This window comes from Loxodonta africana, chromosome 1 (genome assembly GCF_030014295.1).
Source record: "Loxodonta africana isolate mLoxAfr1 chromosome 1, mLoxAfr1.hap2, whole genome shotgun sequence".
NCBI classification, from domain to species: Eukaryota; Metazoa; Chordata; class Mammalia; order Proboscidea; family Elephantidae; genus Loxodonta; species Loxodonta africana.
This window is the reverse complement of record NC_087342.1, coordinates 83,173,712-83,192,323: the sequence shown is the minus strand read 5'-3', so window position 1 is coordinate 83,192,323 and position 18,612 is coordinate 83,173,712. Positions and strand designations below refer to the sequence as shown.

Below are 18,612 nucleotides of genomic sequence, written 5' to 3'. Positions count from 1 at the left end.
CCATAAGAAATAACAAAATACAACCCGTATCAAGATTCAGAGTAGTTTGAGTAAATTATTTACTTGTAGGAAAACAAATTGCAGTTCATCTAAAGGGAGAAATGAAATATTTGAAATATCTTAAGGGAGAAGATACGTCAGCCTTCAGAATTGAAGGTGATATAATAATAGAAAAGCTTATTATAAACTCAGAAAGTATTTTTATTAGCTGCATTATATACATAAACAGAAGGCATCAATCTCTTATGATTAGTTACAGTCACAACCTTAAAAGATCTTTCCTTCAGAGTAGTGTGGTGTTTTGAAAAGGTCAGGATATTGAAGTCAGACAGATTTGTGTTTTAACCCTGCATTTTTACTGAGAAGTACTATTACCTGAGCACGTTAATAAACTTCTCTGATCTCAGGTTTTTACCTGGAAAATATAAGAAATGATGCCTGAATATCAGAGTTATTGTGCAGGTTAAATGAGATACTATACATAGATTAGAATGATATGTTATGTTCAATAGATGTTATTATGGAGCCTCTATGGTGCAAACAGTTAAATGCTTGACTGCTAACTGAAAGGCTGGCCATTCCACCTGCCCAGAGATGGTTGGTGGCCCTGCAGAAGAAAGGTCTGATGGTCTGTTCTGTAAAGATTACAGCCAAGAAAACCCTGTGGATCAGGTCTACTCTGTAACACATGGGGTCATCACGAATTGGAACTAACTTGATGGCAATGGGTTCTTGTATTATTACTATTAATCTTCCTATTCAATTGACATTTGTTCTGAACCCTGAATTCTTATAAAAAGACACTTTAATGCCACTTTGATATCTTTATTTCTCAGAGTGTATATTAAGGGGTTAAGACTTGGGGTGATAATAGTGTAGAAAAGGCTAATAAATTTATCCACATTGTAAGAGAAACTTTTCTTTGGTTGCAAGTACATGTAAATGGCACTGCCATAAAAGAGGCTGACCACAGTGAGGTGAGAGCTACAGGTATTAAGCACCTTCTTCCATCCTCTACCTGACTTGATCTTAGTCACGGCTTGAGTGATGACTGCATATGAGATGAGGATGACAAATAGAGGCAGAAGAAGGTAAAGTACTCCAAGTATGTAAATGAAAGCATCTATTATTTTGGTGTACTCACAAATTATCTTAAGAAAGGCAGGGATCTCACAAAAGAAATCATCTATTGTGTGGTGGCCACATCGTGGCAGTGTAAAAGTAAAGGAACTCACCCCTGGAGCACCACCCAGGCCAGTCAACCATGATGCTGCTACCATCTTTTTACAAAACTGAGGGTGCATGATAACCATGTAGTGCAGGGGTTGGCAGACTGCTGCATAGCAGTCATAGGCCATGACAGCCAATAAAAGGCATTCTATTGCACCAAAGTCGAAGGCAAAGAAGAACTGTAGAAAACAACCTGCATACGTAATCAATTTGTTTGGCCCCCACAGATTTACCAACATTTGGGGGACAACACTGGTTGTATAACAGATGTCCAAAAACGAGAGGTTGGTAAGGAAGAAGTACATGGGCGTGTGAAGTCGGCTGTCCAGTGAAAACACCAGAATAATTGCTGTGTTACTTAGAACGGTCATGAGATAGAAGAGCAAGACAGCCACAGAGATGATGGGTTCCAATTGGGGTTGATCAGAAAAGCCCAGCAAGATGAAGTCGCCACCTGAGCTGGCATTGAATGTGCCCATTATCTTCAATTCTTGACCTCATAAAAAAAGATAAGGAAGGAACCAGAAAGTTGAAACAACAGACTATACATTTTTATTGCTCATATGATGACTGAATATTGTGAAGAAATAGTGCAGACCCCCAAATTATGGAAAACATCTCACAGGACCACTCTGTGTTCAATAAATAAGCTGCAGAGAGAACTATGCTCTATCATTTGGTTACCTAAAATGAACCATCATTATCCTATTAGCAGAACTGGAAATGTCCACCTGAGAGACAATATCTAAGAACAATACAGCCTTTTCCTTTTTTATTTTTATAAGGAATAACGTTGATCTGTTACATATGATGTAAATTTTTGTCAGTTATAATTTTTTTAATGCTTATGCTGTTTTCCGATCACAGAAGTGTTTCTATTAATTTCATGCTGTAACAGTTATCATTTCTATTATGATTTTTTATTGCTCAGAGAATTCTTCCGCTTTGCAAAATAAATATTTAAGTACACATTTACTTCCTTTTTTGTGCATTAATTTTTTCAAACTTTTTATCTGTTTAAAATTTATTTCCATATATGTTTTTGATGTGGGGTTTTGAGTTGACAAATATTTCATCAATTTTCACATTCTGTTTTTCAAAGAGGCCTTCATTGCTCACTAATCTGTAATGGCACTCTTTTCACTTTCAATATTCTAATGTGAAATGAACTTGGGTCTCTTTTGGAGATGTCTATTTTGTCTCAATCACCTGTAAGTCAGTATTTTAAAATAATTATTGCTTTATAGTATCCCAGTACCTGGCAGAACAAATTCTCTCTTTCTTATAAAATTGTCTTGGTTTTTCTAACTTGTTATTTTTTTCAAATAATTTTGAAATCAATTCGTTACAATGCAAACAAAATACAGAGAATTGCTTGAAATGTCTGTATTAAAGTTTTTACTTACACTAGTTTTTTTTTTTTTTTGAGAATATAAGATGTCTCATTTAGTCATTTTTTCCCTTTTGATAAAGATAAACAATAATTTTTTATAAAAATATTCCATATATTCTCATATGCGAAGTTTATCTTTATTTATATTATATTTTAATTAATTTCTTATTGTTTATTCTTGATAGGAGGGCTATAGGTTTTATATATTTATTTTGTATATTTCCTTCTCGCTGACTCTGTAAGGATTTATAATCATTTTCAAATGAATTTTTTTTAATTTAAAATGGAGTGAATTATGTATTCTTTAATGAGAACTTTCTTATTTCTTATCTTTTTGGGGGGAGTAGAGCTTATGTATACATCTTCCAGCTAATGTTAAACAGCAGTGTAGAAAATATTGTTGATATTTGCTGTTAAACATTTTAGTTCATATCCTCATTTGTAAAGGAGGCAGAAATAAACTAAGAAGAAATCAATAGCATGTAATGGGAGAAATAGAGTCCATTGAGTGTTCTGAACTGACAAGAGCCAACTTGGTCATTCTCAACTCTCAAGTTATTTTTGGCAAATAATCACAGTCCCTGAAAAACTTGAGCTTTTCCTATTTCCTCCAGATGTTTATGATCAGCTTATAACAAAATTGACCCTGACCAAATTCTGCCACTCATGCAGAGATTTATGAAACACGCAATAGCAATTAGCCATAGAATAGCTTATGCCATCTCTTCATAAATTCAATGACGCCCCACTCTCTATCCTTTAAAACATTCCAGTACTACCTTTCTAAAAGGTTTACTTAAAGAAGTTGAGACAATAGAGGCAGGAGTTTGGTTACCTTCATGTTGGCACCGAGAATGTGGAACTCCTCCATGGCTGAACACAGCTCCACTTAGGGAACAAGTCTGAGACACCACCTGTAAAGTTCAGGCTACACACCTTGCTAGATACTTATGCCCTTGATGCACAAATGAGGAGTATCTCTAAAATATGTCAGAAATCCACAGATGCTCTATACTACTAATTTCACTATGCTAGTTGACCTTTTCAGACACCCCAGAGCAATCAAGTCGACTCTGACTCCTGGTAACCCCATGTGTATCAGAATAGAACTGTGCTCCATAGGGTTTTCAGTGACTGATTTTTTCGGAAATAGATCACCAGGCTTCTTTTTTTTTTTTTTTTGAGGTGCCTCTAGGTAGACTAGAATGGTCAAACTTTTGGTTAACAGCTGAGTACTTAAACCGTTTGCACCACCCAGGGACTCCAGCTGACCTTCCCATGAGTGTACATTTACTGTTTAGAGCAACTGACACCCATAGGATATAGCTGAATGTAATAAACGTATTTCTATCAATTGCATACCAAAGTGTTTTAAAGTATATTATACTTACTATAATCATACTTTTCTCTGAAGAAATTTGTCTATGAAGGATAATGAAATTGAAAATAAAACATAAAAGAGTTTCCAAGAAACACTTCAGCCTAACTCATTTTGAAGAGAACAAACTCAGTAAAACTAATTTCTGTACACACTTTAGAATTTGGGAGTAAGACTAGCAAAAGTAGATGACGGTGTTAATCCAGTGTTGGGAATGGACACAAATATTCATAAACGGGTACTAATTGGTTCAAGAAAATTATCTTCAATATTCTTCTAAGATCTACATTAAATATGACTCAAGGTTTTCAGGCCATGGAAATAACTACTCCTTTAAAAATACTTCCCATATTGTTCCTCCACCTTGACAGTTTTTTAAAGTGTATTATTTATTTATTTACTTATTTTGTGGTTGTTGTTGAGAATATACACTGCAAAACATACACCAATTCAACAGTTTCTACATGTGCAATTCAGTGACATTGATTACCTTTTTCAAGTTGTGCAACCATTCTCAACCTCCTTTTCTGAGTAGTGTCTCCCCCATTAACATAAACTCATACTTCCCCCAACTTTCCTATCTAATCTTTTGAGTTGTTGTTGTCAATTTGATCCCATACAGATAGATATTGAAAGAGCACAATGTTCAAGGCAGACATTCTTTCCTGGTTAAACTAAATTTTTGTTTGACTTTAAGAAGACTTCAGGGGATATTTTTGGTTTAAGGTTTAAAGATTATCTCCAGGTAAAGTGTATTATGTTTTTCTTTCAAAATTTACTCATTAAAGTATAAATTTGTTCAGTTCTATTGAAGACATCAAAATAAAAATCACTTAATTGTAGAAACATTTATATAAATTAAACTCCAAAAGCATGAATAAGAAATATGTGTTATCAATACGAAAACCTACTGGTGATAAGGCACCAAACGTGTGCTTCTTATAATCACATGGATCAGAATTGCACACTCTTTAGTTAAATGATGTAATGGGGTAAAAAATCTCAGAAAAAAATGGAAGAATGAATTATTTTAATTTTATCTGCATTTTGAGGAATGGATGAACAGCAGAAGAAAAAGTTGTACGTAAGAAAATCATTTATAACTCTCTGCTAATAAAAGACAGACTGCAAAGATTTCATTTTACTTGGACTCACAATCCTCGCCCACGGAAGCAGCAGTCAAGAAATCAAAACACACATTGCATTGGGCAAATCGGCTGCAAAAGACTTCTTTAAACTGTTGAAAAGCAAAGAAGTCACCTTGAAGACTAAAGTGTGCCTGACCCAAGCCATGGTATTTTCAATCACATCATACGCATGTGAAAACTGGACAACGAATAACGAAGGCTGAAGAATTGATGCCTTTGAATTGTGATGTTGGTGAAGAATATTGACTATACCATGAACTGCCAAAAGAACAAACAAATCTGTCTTAGAAGAAGTAAAACCAGAATGCTCCTGAGAAACAAGGATGGTGAGACTGTGTCTTACACACTTTGGACATGTTATCAGGAGGGATCAGTCCCTGGAGAAGGACATCATGCTTGGTAAAGTTCAGGGTCAGCAGAAAAGAGGAAGACCCTCGACAAGGTGGATTGACACAGTGACTGCAATAATGGGCTTAAGCATAACAACGATTCTAAGGATGGCGCAGGACCTAGCAATGTTTCATTCTGTGGTACATAGGGTTGCTATAAGTAGGAACTAACTTGACGGCACCTAACAACAACAATAAAAGACGAGTCTATTCTTTCCCCTTATTATAGTGCTTATGCAAGATGGTTAAAAAGTCAGTTGCCAACAAGTCGATTCTAACTCATGGAAATCCCATGTGTGTCAGAGTAGACTGTGCTCCATAGGGTAAACCAAAATCAATTATTTTTCTCTAAGTGATAGTGGTAGACTCTTATGTGTTATTCCTTCACAAACTGCAGTTGAGGGGACTGAAGGTCCTAGACTTAGAGACAAAAGCAGATTGGAGCAGAAGATGGGATCAAGAGAATGAATAAGGCACTCCCAAACCAGGTAGCTGGTGGAACCTAATAAGACAGGCAGCTAGAGAGCAAAGCCATGGGGGAGGAATTGCTAAGGAATTTTAAGATGTCAAATATTCATTGTTGTTGTTTTTAAGTGCTGTCCAGTCGATTCTAACTCATAGTGACCCTATGCACAACAAAATGAAACACTGCCCAGTTCTGTGCCATTCTCACAACCATTGCTATGCTTGAGCCCATTATTGCAGTCACTGTGTCAATCCATATAGTTGGGGATCTTCCTCTTTTTCACTGGCCCTCTATTTTACCAAGCATGATGTCCTTCTCCAGGGACTGATCCCCCTGATAACATGCCCAAAGTATGGAAGACTTAGTCTCATCAACCTTGCTTCTAAGAAGCATTCTGGTTTTACTTCTTCCAAGACAGATTTGTTCGTTCTTTTGGCAGTCCATGGTGTATTCAATACCCTTTGTCAACTTCACAATTCAAAAGGCATCAATTCATCTTCGGTCTTCTTTATTCATCATCCAGCTTTCACATGCATATGAGGATATTGGAAACACCATGGCTTGAGTCAGGCACACTTTAGTCCTCAAGGTGACATCTTTGCTTTTCAACACTTTAAAGAGATCTTTTGCAGCCATTTTGCTCGATGCAATGAGTCTTTTGATTTCTTGACTGCTGCTTCCATGGCTGTTGATTGTGGATCCAAGTAAAATAAAATCCTTGACAACCTCAATGAATCAGGTATTGCAGTAAGATAAGTAATATCTAGATTTATAAGATTACAGAATTTATACCCAGGCTCTGCTTTGAAAAACATTGGCAAAACGTAGTCAGCTAAATTTTATAATGGTGTTTGAAAACCTTAAGTGCCATATTGTTTGTAAGTAATCTATTTCAATAATACAAGCTAGCAAAATTTTTTAAATATACATAAATATTTATGAAAAGGTATGAAAATATACATATACTTGCAAAGATACAAAAGCACAGAGGCGGGGCCAAGATGACGTGGTAGTCAGATGTTTCCAGTGAACCCTCTTACAACAAAGACCCCCCCAAAAAAGTGAAATGATTACATTTATGACAAGCTAGAAGCCCTAAACATCAAAGGCAAAGTTAGAAAATGAACTGAGGGGCAGGGGAGGGAGAGACAGCTCAGAATCGGAGAGTAGTTGCCAGATCTGATTCACCAGGAACCCTCAGGCTGCGGTGGGCTGGTGGTAGCGTTCAGCTGCAGTTTCCTCAGAGAGAAGCAGGCAACTAAACAGTCTACTCACACCTCCGGAACCAGAGAAGAACAGCTCTCTCAGCAAAAGCTAAGTACTCGCGTATATTTTACTGTGCCTCCAGCCCCCAAGCTGACTTCAGTGGCTGTTGATTTTCCTGGGCCTGAAATAGTTCCTTTTGCATGCTCTGAGCCATTCTCCCAGGCTTGGAGGAGGTATAAATTCACAATTGGGGAAAAGATAATCTGCCAACTCCACTAACCTGGGGAGCTCAGGACAGAAGCAGCTCCTGTCCAGACATAAACAGTCCATGAATACCTTTACCCTCTGCATGGACCTCTGTGGGCCTATTTCAGGAGAATAGGCCCTTGTTGGAAGACTGCAACTGTTTCAGCTGTGTGGTGGAGAGGTGGGTGTTTGATGTTTAATACTGCTTTGCCTATTAAATAGGGTCCTCACCTACCTGCATTAGGTCCCTAAAGACTGGTGGCTCCACTCATGTCGCCCAGACACCCATGACAGGGGTCCAAGGATAACTGGTACCTCCCAGGCCTTACAACCAAAAGCATTGGGTATCCAAGGTCCCTCCGCAGAACCAACCCATCTGTGCACACTAGGAAACAAGGACGCACTTTCCTCACAGTCACTCAGGGGATGGATGTCAGCCTCCTGCCTTGTTCAGAGCATGACCCCCTGCTGCAACCAGATAAGGGTACCTACACCAATCACCAATCACCCTCTCAAAGACCGCCCTTCTAAGACTGTAGGACAGAGCCTGTACTACACACTTGATGGCCAACTACCTGAACACCTAAGCTGAATTCATGCAAGAAAACTGAATAGACTCCTAGGCTGATATACCTGGTAACAGCTCTAGCCATCTGGTGACAGGACATTAGAGCTTCAAAGGCAGAAATAATCAAGCTAGCTCATTCAAGCAACCTATTTGGACATATCAAAAGAAAACAAAGCAAGAAGCTAGGATACAGTAGGCAAACATAAAATAAACTAGTGTAATAACTTATAGACACTCAGAGAAAACAGTCAATATCAAATCACATATAGAAGCAGGCCATGATCACTTGAAAAAGTTCTCAAAGCAAAGAATCAAGGGATCTTCTGGATGAAGGTGACTTCCTGGAAATAGCAGATGCAGAATACAAAAGATTAACATACAGAACTCTTCAAGACATCAGGGACAAGATCAGGAAGGAGATTAGGCAATACACAGAGCAAGGCAAGCAACACACAGATAAAACAGTTGAAGAAACTAAACAGGTTATTCAAGAACATAATGAAAATTTTAATAAGCTGCAAGAATCCATAGAAAGACCGAAATCAGAAATTCAGAAAATTAACAATAAAATTACAGAATTAAACAACTCAATAGAAAGTCAGAGGAGCAGAATCGAGCAAGTGGAAAGCAGAATTGGTGAGACTGATGATAAAGCACTTGGCACCAATATATTTGAAGAAAAATCAGATAAAAGAATTTAAGAAAATGAAGAAACCGTAAGAATCATGTGGAACTCTACCAAGAGAAATAACCTACAAGTGATTGGAGTACCAGAACAGTGAGGGATAACAGAAAATACAGAGAGAATTCTGGTATTGTGAAACATGAGAAGATATCTATCCAAGATGCTCATTGAACTCCACATAAGGTAGATTTTAAAAGAAAGTCACCAAGACATATTATAATCAAACTTGCCAAAACCAAAGATAAAGAGAGAATTTTAAGAGCAGCTAGGGATAAATGAAAATCCACCTACAAAGGAGAATCAATAAGAATAAACTTGGACTACTCAGCAGAAACCATGCAGGCAAGAAGGCAGTAGGATGACTTACAGAAATTATTGAAAGAAAAAAATTGCCAGCCAAGAATCATGTATTGAGCAAAACTGTCTCTCAAAACTGAAGGTGAAATTAGGACATTTCCAGATAAACAGAAGTTTAGGGAATTCGTAAAAATGAAACCAAAACTACAAGAAATACTAAAGGAGTCCTCTGGTTAGAAAATCAGTAATATTAGATATCAACCCAAGACTAGAACACGGGACTGAGCAATCAGATATCAACCCAGATAGGGAAATCACAAATATAAATCAAGATAAAAAAAATGCTCAAAACGGGGAAACAGAGATGTCATTATGTAAAAGAAGACAACATTAAAATAGTAAAGAGGGACTAAGAAATGTAATCGTAGATCTTTCATATGGAGAAGAAGACAAGACTATATAAAGAAATCAAATTTAGGTTTAAACTTAGAAAAATAGTGGAAAATTTTAAGGTAACCACAAAGGAGACCAACAATCCTACTCATCAAAATAAAATACAAGAAAAAAATAGAGACTCAGCAGAAACAAAATTAACAACAACGAATAAGAGGAAAAGACAATATATAAAGATAGACTAACTACCAGTACATTTTTATCAATATGCTTTTGGTGGGGAGATACTTTGAGAATACGTTAATATCCCATTGCTCATCAAACTTTCACCCTTCAGTTTCAGAGTCCATTTATGTTTCTTGACTGAATTAGTTCTATCATGGTTGCCAAATGGCCATTTTCTATTTCTATCCCATCTTTCATACACTTGTCAGTTGTCATTCCACTGTAAATAAAAAACTTCCTATTTATTTATATCAGTGTGGACTTATGGATTCCTATTGTATTTAATGGGTTATAAACTACTACCAGCATTGTTTATTTTTGACCAGTGGGAGCCTTTTCAAGCTGGTTTGTGTGTCTTTTTGACAAGTCCCCATTACTTAAACACTTCCTTTCTTTCTGGCATAAAAAGATGCTCCTGGATCATCTACCAACCCCACCCCAACCCTGGAATGAGTCATTTCTCCAAAGGACCCTGGTTCTTTACAGTGTGAAAGGAATTTACAAACTGGTGTTTGGATACAGGGCTTGGCCATTGCTATTGGTGTGAGAGAGAGCTAGGAACAGAGCTTAGAGACAGAGCTCGGAAAATATATACATTTATAAACTTATATACATACAAACATATACATATATGTGCATATACACAGACACAAAATCCACATCCATGCTCATTTATCTATATATCCTGGCTCTGACACTGCCAATTCCAATCCAACACAATGAACTTCACTCTAGTTTTTTCCCTTTCCATATTTTAAACTCCCTTCACTGATTGCAAAGTCAAAACCAGGCTCCCGTTATTCACAATGTATTTATTTATTTGAAGAATACCCCTGTTTATAATCAATGTTCTCTTGCTGCTACTGCCTTTTCACACAAAATCTCTCCTTGTCTTGGTTAGGCATCGACACTGCACTGGGCCTCTGCCACACCTTGAAGACAACCTTCTTATCCTGCTCGGTCTTCAACATCCCACTTTGGGTCACCGTTGTCCATTTCCCCAATAGGTTCTCCTTTCTTACCCTACTTGGCATCACGCACTGGGATGCAGCCAGTAACTTTCAACCCCCTACTAGGATGTCTATGTTTCTTGGTCCCACCTAATAACTTTTAGACTGAATTACTGTTCAAAAACAAAGAAGAAAGATCTTGTGTACTTTTGACAAGGCTCCAGTGGTTGTTGATAGCTTATTTGTTCTTCAGTACAACAAGATTATCCAGACTCTTCCTGTATATTTTCTAGGTGTAGGGTCAGCCATATCTCCAAGGAAGTTTCATTCCTCTCGTGAAAAGCAGTATCAGAGTCCACAATCCCAATACTTAAGTGTGGTCGTTACTGCTGCTCTAGTCATTGCTAGGCCAGTGGACAAAGCTAGGCACTATGTATTTCTTTGTAAGAGAAAAATACTTCATAATTTCATATTGATATTTCCAATTCAAATTTAAAACTATAGGGTTTTTATTCAATTTCTTAGATTATACACTCTATCTCCTTTCTCCCACACTGAAAAACCTAGTTTCCAATAGCACCAGCACAATTATATATTTGGTTAATCCTACAACAGATAAACAACACTTTTAAAATACTAACATTACTTTCAACAATATGGCTACTGAATACAATTTAAATTTTCTTTGCAGTTATTTTTGCCTTTCAAGTATATCCCACTAGAGATATGCAGTCAGATCACTGTGTTTTAAGGTCACTTATAATAATTCTTCTCCATGTGATTAAGCCACCAACTTAACATCAGTATGCCAGTTAAATTCACTTGTTTTATTGTGCATTTTTATTTTTAGAGATTGCTTTGTGTGTGTGTGTTGATTTAGTTTTATTTTATAATTTGTTAAAGCATTTATATTATTTCAAGGCCAAAGCCATAAAACATGGTACATACAGAGAAGTTTAGCTTTTATCTGTCTCTTCCATTTATTTCTTCTTCTTTTCCTCGTACATAATTATTTGTTAGAGTTTGGTTTATCCTTTTTTTTTAAAAGACGTATACACACACACACATATAGCTATTGTGGATATAAGGTCCCTGGGTGGTACAAACAATTTGTGCTTGACTGCTATCTGGAAGGTTGGTTGCTCAAATCCACCCAGCCGCTCAACAGAGGAAAGGCTTGGCTATAAAATACATCCGTAAACTTACAGTCATTGAAAACACTGTAGAGTGCAGTTCTACTCTGTCAAGCATGAGGTCATGAGTTGGAATTAACTTGACAGAGAGCTATTGTGTATACACACACACACACATATTTTCCTGTAGATAAAAGGTAATTGACTTTACAGACTGTTCTGCATGTTTTTTATCATTATATTTTAACAAAATGTCCTTGATAACTTTATAGCAATAAAAAAAATATGCAGGTAATTCTTAACTCCTTTTCACAACTGCTTTGTAATTGTGAAAATGTAAAATAGCTTATTCACTCAGTCCTTAACTGATAGACATTTAGGTTGTTTTCTGTCTTTTGTAATTCAAAAAGTACACGAATTTTTAGCCTTGTTCATAGTGCTGTGTTTTTGTGACCTACTAAGATCAATTTTCATAAATTGTTCCCTGTGCTCTTGAAAAGAATATTTACTCTCTATTATTAGGGTTGAGTGTTCCATGCATGTCTAGAAGATTTTCTTTTTGGGTTTTATGATTTTATATAGCCATAGTATTTTTTGTTCATCTTAAATTCATTGTGATGTGTTTCTACTTAGTGTTTCCTTTAGTTTCTACTTTATGGAAGTTATTGATGTGCATAAATATTAATATCTGCTATGTTTAAATTGCAAATTTAGTATTTAGCATTATTAAATGTTCTTTTTCATGTCTTCTAATGATTTTTGGTCTGAATGCTATGTTGTCAGATATTGAGATCATAATCCCTTCATTCTTTTTATTTGTATTTGTCTGGCATATTTTGCTCATTTGTTTTTAACCTTTAACTTTTCTGAATCTCTTATATTAGGGATATCTTTGGTATATACCCTGAGTTGGATTTTACTTTGCTAGGCAGTATGGAGATATTTTTTCTTAATAGATAAGGTAATAGCTATTGATATGACCAATATGTTTGACCTTAGTTCTGTCATATTGTTTCATATATAAAATCACACACACACGCATATACAGTCCTTCACTGTATGGTATTTACATACTCTCTCTTTGGGGGTACAAATTTTAGTATTTAGGAAAGTTTTTGTTTTTGTTTTAATGGCTATCTTTCTAAAATATCCTTAGTTCTTAATTTTTTAGGCACTCTTTCCTATCATGAGCAATGTTGAAATTGCTCTTTTTCTCCATCTCCTCTATTTCCTACAACATCAAATTTAAAGTAATATGCTTGGGCCTCCCAATCAATACCTATAAGTAAATCACCAAGCTTATTTTGCTTTTTCATATACTCTCATTTATTCCCCCATTTTTGATAGTTGTATCCATGTTTAAGAGCATATAACCATTACAAGCTGTTTTGACGCCTTTATCTCTGTCACGTATTCTTAGTCCAACAGCTAAATGATGTCATCAAGTCCTGGGTATAGACCCCCATGGTGTAGCAACAGGGAGTATCTGGTACTTTGGCTTCTAGAGATGGAGGCAGGACATAGTACGGAAAGTTCCCCGAAAGAGAAAGAGTGATAGGAACCTTAGTGGAAAATAAACCATAAATATTTAGGCTGGGAAATTTGACTAATTGATTTATAAGCTTAGCTAGGTTGTGGCTAGGCTAACCTAATGCAATCTAATTAGTTTATTTTAAAAGTTAAAATAAAAGCTTCTACAATGAAGACACAAACTTTATACAAATTCAAATCTCCCTTCTTCAGAGTAGAAAAATTCATTTTTGCCACACTGTGTATGTGCATGAATGTAAGGGAAGAGAAGAAAAATAACCTCCTGTGCATAAAGGGCTTCCTTACATGTTTTATGTCTTTCTTTTTCCTCCTCATTTAATCTTCACGTCTATGCAATAGCTATTGTGTCAAAAATTTCCGATGAGCAAACAAAGGCTCAGAGAAGGAAGTAACTTGCTCAAGGTGACACAGCAAACTTGTGAGTTAAGGTGCATTGAAAATAGTCAAGTATCACCCTGGCATTACTGGCATGAATCAATAAAACAGAATATAACAAATGCTGAAGAGGATGTGGGGAGATAGAAACTCTTATGTACTGCTGGTGGGAATCGAAATGATAACAACCTTTTTGGAAAATGATATGGCGCTTCCTTAGAAAGCTAGAAATAGAAATATCATTTGATCCAGCAATCCCACTCCTAGGAATATATCCTAGAGAAATAACAGTCGTCACACGAATAGATATATGTACCCCCATATCCATTGCAGCATTGTTCACAATAGCAAAAAGATGGAAACAGCCTAGATGCCATCAACAGATGAATGGATAAACAAACTGGTACATACACACAATGGAGTATTATGCAACGTTAAAGAACAACGATGAATCTGTGAAGCATCTCATAACATGGATGCATCTGGAGGACATTATGCTGAGTGAAATAAGTCAGACACAAAAGGACAAACATTGTATGAGGCAGCTGTCGTAAAAACTCATGAAAAGGTTTACATACAAAAAGAAACAATATTTGATGGTTACGAGGAAGGGGAGCGGTGGGGTTGGAAAAACACTTAACAGACAATACATAAGTGGTAACTTTGGTGAAGGGTACACAGTACACAATACTGGGGAAGCCAGTACAACCTGTACAAGGCAAGGCCATGGTAGCTCCATAGACACAGCTAGACTCCCTGAGGGACCAAATTGCTGGGCTGAGGGCTGTGGGGACCACGGTCTCAGGGAACATCTAGCTGAATTGGCATAACAGATTTTATAAAGAATATGTTCTTCATTCTACTTTGGTGAGTAGCGTCTGGGGTCTTAAAAGCCTGTGAGCAGTCATCTAGGATACTCCACTGGTCTCACCCTTCGGGAGCAAGGAGGAATGAAGAAAACTAAAAACACAAGGGAAAGATTAGTCAAAAGGACTAATGGACCACGTCTACCACAGCCTCCACCAGACTGAGTCCAGTACAACTAGATGGTGCCTGACTACCACCACTGACTGCTCTGACAGGGATCACAATAGAGGGTCCCAGAAAGAGCTAGAGAAAAATGTACAACAAAATTCTAACTCAAAAAGAAAGACCAAACTTGCTTGCCTGACAGACTGGAGAAACCCTGAGAGTATGGCCCCTAGACACGTTTTCAGCTCAGCAGTGAGGCCACTCCTGAGGTTCAACCTTCAGCCAAAGATTGAATAGTCCCGTGGAATAAAAAAAGAATAAAGGGCACACCAGCCCTGGGGCAGGAACTAGAAGGTAGGAGGGAACAGAACAGCTGGTAATACAGAACCAAGGGTTGAGAAGGGAGAGTGTTGACATGTTGTGGGGTTGTTAACCAATGTCATACAACATGTGTACTGTTTGATGAGAAACTAGCTTGCTCTGTAAACTTTCATCAAAGTTCAATAAAAAAAGAAAATAGTCAAATAATTGAAACAACTAATACTAAATGTGAAACCTGTGAAAATTTTGCCTTGATGGAAAATGAATCAGATTGCTAACATTTTAATTCATAAGGAAAATCTGTAAGAGCATTTCCAGAAAATAGATTTTAGAACATCAACTACACCTCTCCCAAAGTGTCTTTTTAAGTTAAATGAAAAATACTGTGGAGCCTAACGTAACTCACCTTACATTTATTTGTTTAACCAAAAACCAAAAACAATTTGTTTAACAGGCAAACTTATATTGTTTATTTGGCATTATACAGCTATACATATTGAGGTCCAAGGATTTTAGATTATTTTTCCACATTTTATATTTCTTCATTTATAAAATCTATAAATTCAGCTAACTTGTCCCAAGGTTTGTTGCTAGGTGTAGATGAGATTAGGGTAAAAGTGGCCTTTGATTTTTCAGAATATGATAGCTCAATATATTTGAGAATGTATCTATATATCTTCCATTTTCAATTGTTTTAATGACTAAGAATTCACTAGATGAACTGAGAAGGTCTTGTAAGCCACTCTAGGGGAAAAGAATTCTTTCTTAGGTTATCTGCAATTTCCCTGTATTGGACACCCGATATATTATTGCCACTTTGACTTTTTCTTTTGTACTATAATAATAATCATTTATTGAGAAGGTTTAAATACTGTCTAACCTATGACATACATCTGGAATAAAATTGCAAAAAGTTGATAGCACACACATATATATATGTACATATGTATATATATATTATATGTGTGTGTGTGTATATATATATATTTATAACTCCTCTACTAAAACATTTTACAAGGAATGTTTTTTATTCATCTTTGTATTTCCAGTTTGTAATAATGTCTGGCATAATCAAAGTTTGGCACTTAAAGTAGTTTAATTGACATTTAATATGCCTAAGCATTCTGAAATTTGATCATTATGTGTTGTTTCTAAGATGTATATATATTAACCAGACATTTTATTTTGTAAAAACTAAACAGGTAGATACACTTGAATAATTACTTCAGTTCACCAGTTTGTTTATTCACATGAATCCAAGTTTACATAAAAGCCAAAACCAAACCCACTGCCATCGAGTCAATTCCGACTCCTAAGTTTACATAAGTGGGTTTCAAATGGATGTTTGGACTCAGTGATATTGAAAGGTGAATTATTTAATTGGTTTCCTTCTGGGGGCTAGTTTTTAGTCATTACCTAATGAATAACGCTAGTGGAAGGAAGATTAAGTAAATTATTGCTCTCTTGATGATTTTTCTTTACTAAACAGTAGTTCCCAAATGTTGACTATATAAAATTCAAATACATGAGGTGGCTTTTCACACTGCCTGCCACACAGTAGACATTCCATACATACTCATTTAAGGATTGTTTATTTTGGTCTGCACTTACCAAGTCACTTTATTTCCTGAGACGATTTACTTAAGCTCTTTTTATTCATGCTTGTTCTCAACCTCTACAGCTTTGCCACACTCTCCTTTTCACCTGATTCTTGTCTGCCAAATTCAGATCTTAGAGAATCTTTAATGTTTGATTTAAGTTCCATCGACTTCATGGATCTGTTTCCATTTTCTGTAAATCAAACTGGTCCCTCATTTTTCTGAAGAGCCTTGGCACATATAATTAGTGCTAAGTAATTTGCGCTTAGCTTTAGGTAGTTTGGTGATGCATCCTAATTATATCATGTAATTTTTAAGCAAACATATAAAAGGTCTGTGCTTTTGCTTGTATGTACAGTCCTCCATTTTTATTTATAACACAAGGAGCAGAAAACACAAAGTTGATTTAATTCATCAGATTCGTTATATGCTGACCTTAGGAACTCCTTTGGACTCAAGTCTAAGCCTGGTAGTCCAGCTCTGTCCTGTTTTGGTAAATCCCCAGAAAATACTCCATCCACAAAAGGTATCTTTTACTATTTATTCTGGGTGGTTTATCCCCTGATAAAGAAGAGATAACAACAATGAAGCTAAACTTAGTAAATCAGTAAAGGAGTGACAGAAAAAAAGGAGGTACCAATGTGTCATTTTCTTATGAAATCACTAAGCCTTTTCTGCAGGCATCTCCATACCCTGTTCTGCATACTGTCACATAATATGTTACATATACTTACATGTAGTCAATAATATGCTTTCTACTAACATACTAAAAATTCCAATTTATAGCAACCCTGTGGAACATGGTAGAACTAACACATAGGGTTTCCAAGGAGTGGCTGGTGGATTCAAACTGCCAACCTTTTGGTTAGCAACAGTAGCTCTTAACCACTGCACCACCAAGGCTCCACTGATACGTGACTCTCATTAAATGGCTAATCTTTTTTTAGTCTGAAACCAAGTATATGTTATGTAAGACCATCTAATATCCACTTTAAATTTAAGGGAGTTTACACTAAATGAGCTAGAGAGTCTGTGGTAAATTCTCATGAATGTTGGTATGAGAACTTGGACAGAAAAGCAACTTCTAATTAAAGAAACTGTTATATTTAATTTTTATTATTATTACTTCCTATTATATTATTACTTACCTTTTCAAGGTACCTGATATTCCACAAGTGTGAGGTCAGGCCAACGTTGATAATCTTCATAGCACCCAGTAGTACAGATTAGTTTATAAAAGGTCAATATATCTAAATGGTTTATTGTAACTTAATGTAGTGGTTTAATGTAGTGGTGTAGGTCTATACATTTATTTCAGAGAAATAAAAGAGAGATTAAATATGTGAAATATTTGTTTTATTTGCAACTCAAATGAAGAAAACCCTCAAATAAAACTAGGCATAAATAATTATTGGTATAAAATGTAGTGCTCTCCTAAGTGTCCACTATTATATTTTTGATGTACGTAGGTTATTGAAGTTAGTAAATGACTTGCTATATCTCCGAACATTATTAGTTACAAATTGTATTAAGCATAAGAACAAACTTTCCAAATTCAAAGTATTGGGTGGGATGGCTAGACTACACACATGCAGAGCTTACATTACCCCTGTGGACTCTTTTTGGTGAGCTAGTGAACTGTTTCTGAAAACAACTCTAAAAGACGTATTATGTGGAAGATTAGGACACTGAGGAAATTCTACATCATATTAAATATATTTTATGTGAATCTTTACTGTGTTGTTCTGATTGGGAAAGTAAATAATTATGCAGTGAATTATCCAGACTCCTCTTTTTTACATTTCAAGAATTATGAAGTGATAGAAGAGAAAATACTATGGTACTTTTAGATTCCAGCAATGTATCATTCTAAATCTATATAGATTGATTACAGTGATTTAAAATGAGATCTTTTAAAGAAAAAATATCATAGAAAAATTAAAGTTTAATATCAAAGTCATCACATTTTCTTATAAAAAGTTAAATATTATATCATGATAATTGGAAATAAAAAGATTCACCAAGTATGCAAAATTTCACTGCATACAAATATTACCACATTTCTCAAAATTCATATAAATGTCATGA

At 35.8% G+C, this 18,612-nt stretch overlaps 1 protein-coding gene across 1 annotated transcript; it reads right to left on the bottom strand.

Moving 5' to 3' along the window:
- Positions 1 to 704: 704 nt before the first annotated feature.
- LOC100661870 (putative olfactory receptor 2W6) lies at positions 705 to 1,919 on the bottom strand. The gene has a single exon (XM_003422179.3). The coding sequence runs from the start codon at positions 1,707 to 1,709 to the stop codon at positions 756 to 758; it is 954 nt and encodes a 317-aa protein (XP_003422227.1). The 5' UTR covers positions 1,710 to 1,919; the 3' UTR covers positions 705 to 755.
- Positions 1,920 to 18,612: the final 16,693 nt, after the last annotated feature.

What these genes read in the sequence shown, in the direction of transcription:
- LOC100661870 (XM_003422179.3), bottom strand. Translation starts at nt 1,709, where the DNA reads ATGGGCACATTCAATGCCAGCTCAGGTGGCGACTTCATCTTGCTGGGC.